Genomic DNA, 2,174 nt, shown 5'->3' on the forward strand with positions numbered 1-2,174 from the left:
TTTCTCTCCGATGTTCTCTTGTGTTCTTATACTGATGCATGGCCTTGAGAGCAGAGGTCATCCACGGGGCAGGGGTGGACTCCTGGCTTGCCGGGGAGGCGGAGTCTGCAGAGTTCTGGGCAGCGGCAGCCAGCGACCTCAGCGGTGAGGTCACAGACCCCTGGTTCTGCATCAGAAGGTTGTTGGAGCACCCGGGGAGGGCCAGGGAGGGGTGGGGAGAAGAGGGAACCCAGAGCTTGCTCGGTGACTGAGTGAAGACGCCAGCGCTCCTTCGGGCTGGGATGAGAACGCGCTTCCATTCAGCCAAGAGGAAGGATCTTGTCCGAGAGCCTGTGGTTGTTCTGAGAAGGACGCATCGAAGCTCGGCAGCATTATGGTCGAAAGCCAGAAAATCCCCGGAGTCGACCTCGGGGCCACCACCGAGCCTCAAGTCGTCCGCATCCTCGTGAAGGCGCCCTGGCAGAAGGAAGAGTTCCTCGTCCACCAGGACATGCTTGTCAGAGAGTTTAAGGAACACGTCGGCCGGCATTTTGCCTCTTCCCCTGACCGGGTCGTGCTGGTGTACGCCGGAAGGATCCTGAAGGACCACAAGACCCTTGGCCAGCACAGGATCCACCTGGACGAGGACGCCACCGTCTACGTGGTCATCCACCGGATGCCTCGACCCCGGCACGCTTCGGCAGTCCTGACCCACTCCGCCCAGGATCAGAAGCCCCTTCTGCGTCATCCTTTCGCCAGCGACGGCCTTCGGGAGCTGACGGCCAGCCTGGGCCTCCACACGGCCAATTTCACGGAGTTCCAGACCCACCTCATGTCCAACCCGGACCTGATGCTCCAGCTCCTGGAGAACCCCTCCATCCAGAGCAAACTCTCCAGCCCGGACCTGATGAAGGAGCTGGTCACCAACAACCCCCAGGTGCAGCAGGTGATACAGAAAGCCCCCGAGATCAGCCGCGTCTTCAACTCCCCGGAGGGCATGAAGCTGGTCGTGGAGCTGGCCAGGAACCCAGCGGCCCTGCGGGAAATCATCAAGCCTCCGCCTCAGACCTTGAGTTTCCCCAGCGGAGACGGCAGCGGCTCCCTGCAGGGCCCTTTTGTCGAGCTGCTGCAGAAAGGCCTTCCGAAAAAGCTGCTGGTGCTCCCCACGGGGGGCCACCCACCCACCCACCCCAGTATCCGGCCTCCGAGGCAGGTTGCCCAGAGCATGGCCGCCGGCAGCAGTGACCAAAGCCACGGGGAAAGCAGGGCAAGGAAGGAAGAAACCGGCCAGCTGGTCTCCACCACCGTGAAGAACCTCCTCCATCAAATCATACGGCACCTTCTGGAGAGCGTCGCCGGCAACCCCAGCAGGAGCGTCGCCGGGCAGGGGCTCGGCCACGCCCCAGAGCTGGTGGCCAAGATGATCCGAAAGAACACCGCGGTGCCCAGGAACGTCCGAGAGCAGGCCGCCACGCATGTCCCGGCGCTCCTGCAGCAGATTCAGAGCACGGACGTCTTCTGGGCAAACTGGACCCCCAAGGAGATCCAGGGGCTGCTGGAAATTCAGCAGCGGCTGCAGGCCCTCGCCGCGGATGAGCCGGCCAAGAAGCCCACCGCGCCGCCAGCGCGGAGGGCCCACTCCAACACCTCTCTCTGCGATGCGGCCCCTCCTGCCTCTCGGGTGGGGCATCAGGGCTTCTCCTCCACCCAGCAGCTCCTGCAGGTGCTGGCGGGGGCGGATTGGGTGGCCGGCACCAAGCCCGTCAGCAGCCTGCGGGGCTCCTCGGCCCAGCCCCCCACCAAGCAACAGCGGCCGTACCAGCTCTGAGGCGGAGAAGGGAGGAAGGGGAGAGAGCGGTGGGGAGACCCACGGCAGGCGGAGCTTCACACGAGGATAAGTTTCAGGATTTCAGATTAAAAGGCTTTACGTATTTCAAAAGATGGCTGGTGTCGGTTTCGCTCGGGGTGTGGGGGGGTCCTGGGGAGCAGCCGAGAGGGCCCTCTCTGGTGGCTTTCAAGGCAGTAGCTCTTGAGAGAGCCAGAGTGGAGTGGTGGTTAAGAGTGTTGGAGAACCAGGCTTGGATCCCCACTCCTGCCATGGAAGGTCACGGGGTGACCTTGGGCCAGCCACACATTCTCAGCCTGATAAGAACATAAGAGACGCCAATGTTGGATCAGGCCAAAGGCCCATCCAG

The 2,174-nt window shown here is 62.9% G+C and overlaps 1 protein-coding gene across 1 annotated transcript; it reads left to right on the plus strand.

Annotated features, from left to right (window-relative positions):
- The first annotated feature begins 373 nt into the window (after positions 1 to 373).
- LOC107115421 (ubiquilin-1-like) lies at positions 374 to 1,807 on the plus strand. The gene has a single exon (XM_015417126.1). The coding sequence runs from the start codon at positions 374 to 376 to the stop codon at positions 1,805 to 1,807; it is 1,434 nt and encodes a 477-aa protein (XP_015272612.1).
- The last annotated feature ends 367 nt before the right edge of the window (positions 1,808 to 2,174 follow it).

Source organism: Gekko japonicus, unplaced genomic scaffold (assembly GCF_001447785.1).
Source record: "Gekko japonicus isolate JY-2015 unplaced genomic scaffold, Gekko_japonicus_V1.1 scaffold3426, whole genome shotgun sequence".
Classification (NCBI taxonomy): Eukaryota; Metazoa; Chordata; class Lepidosauria; order Squamata; family Gekkonidae; genus Gekko; species Gekko japonicus.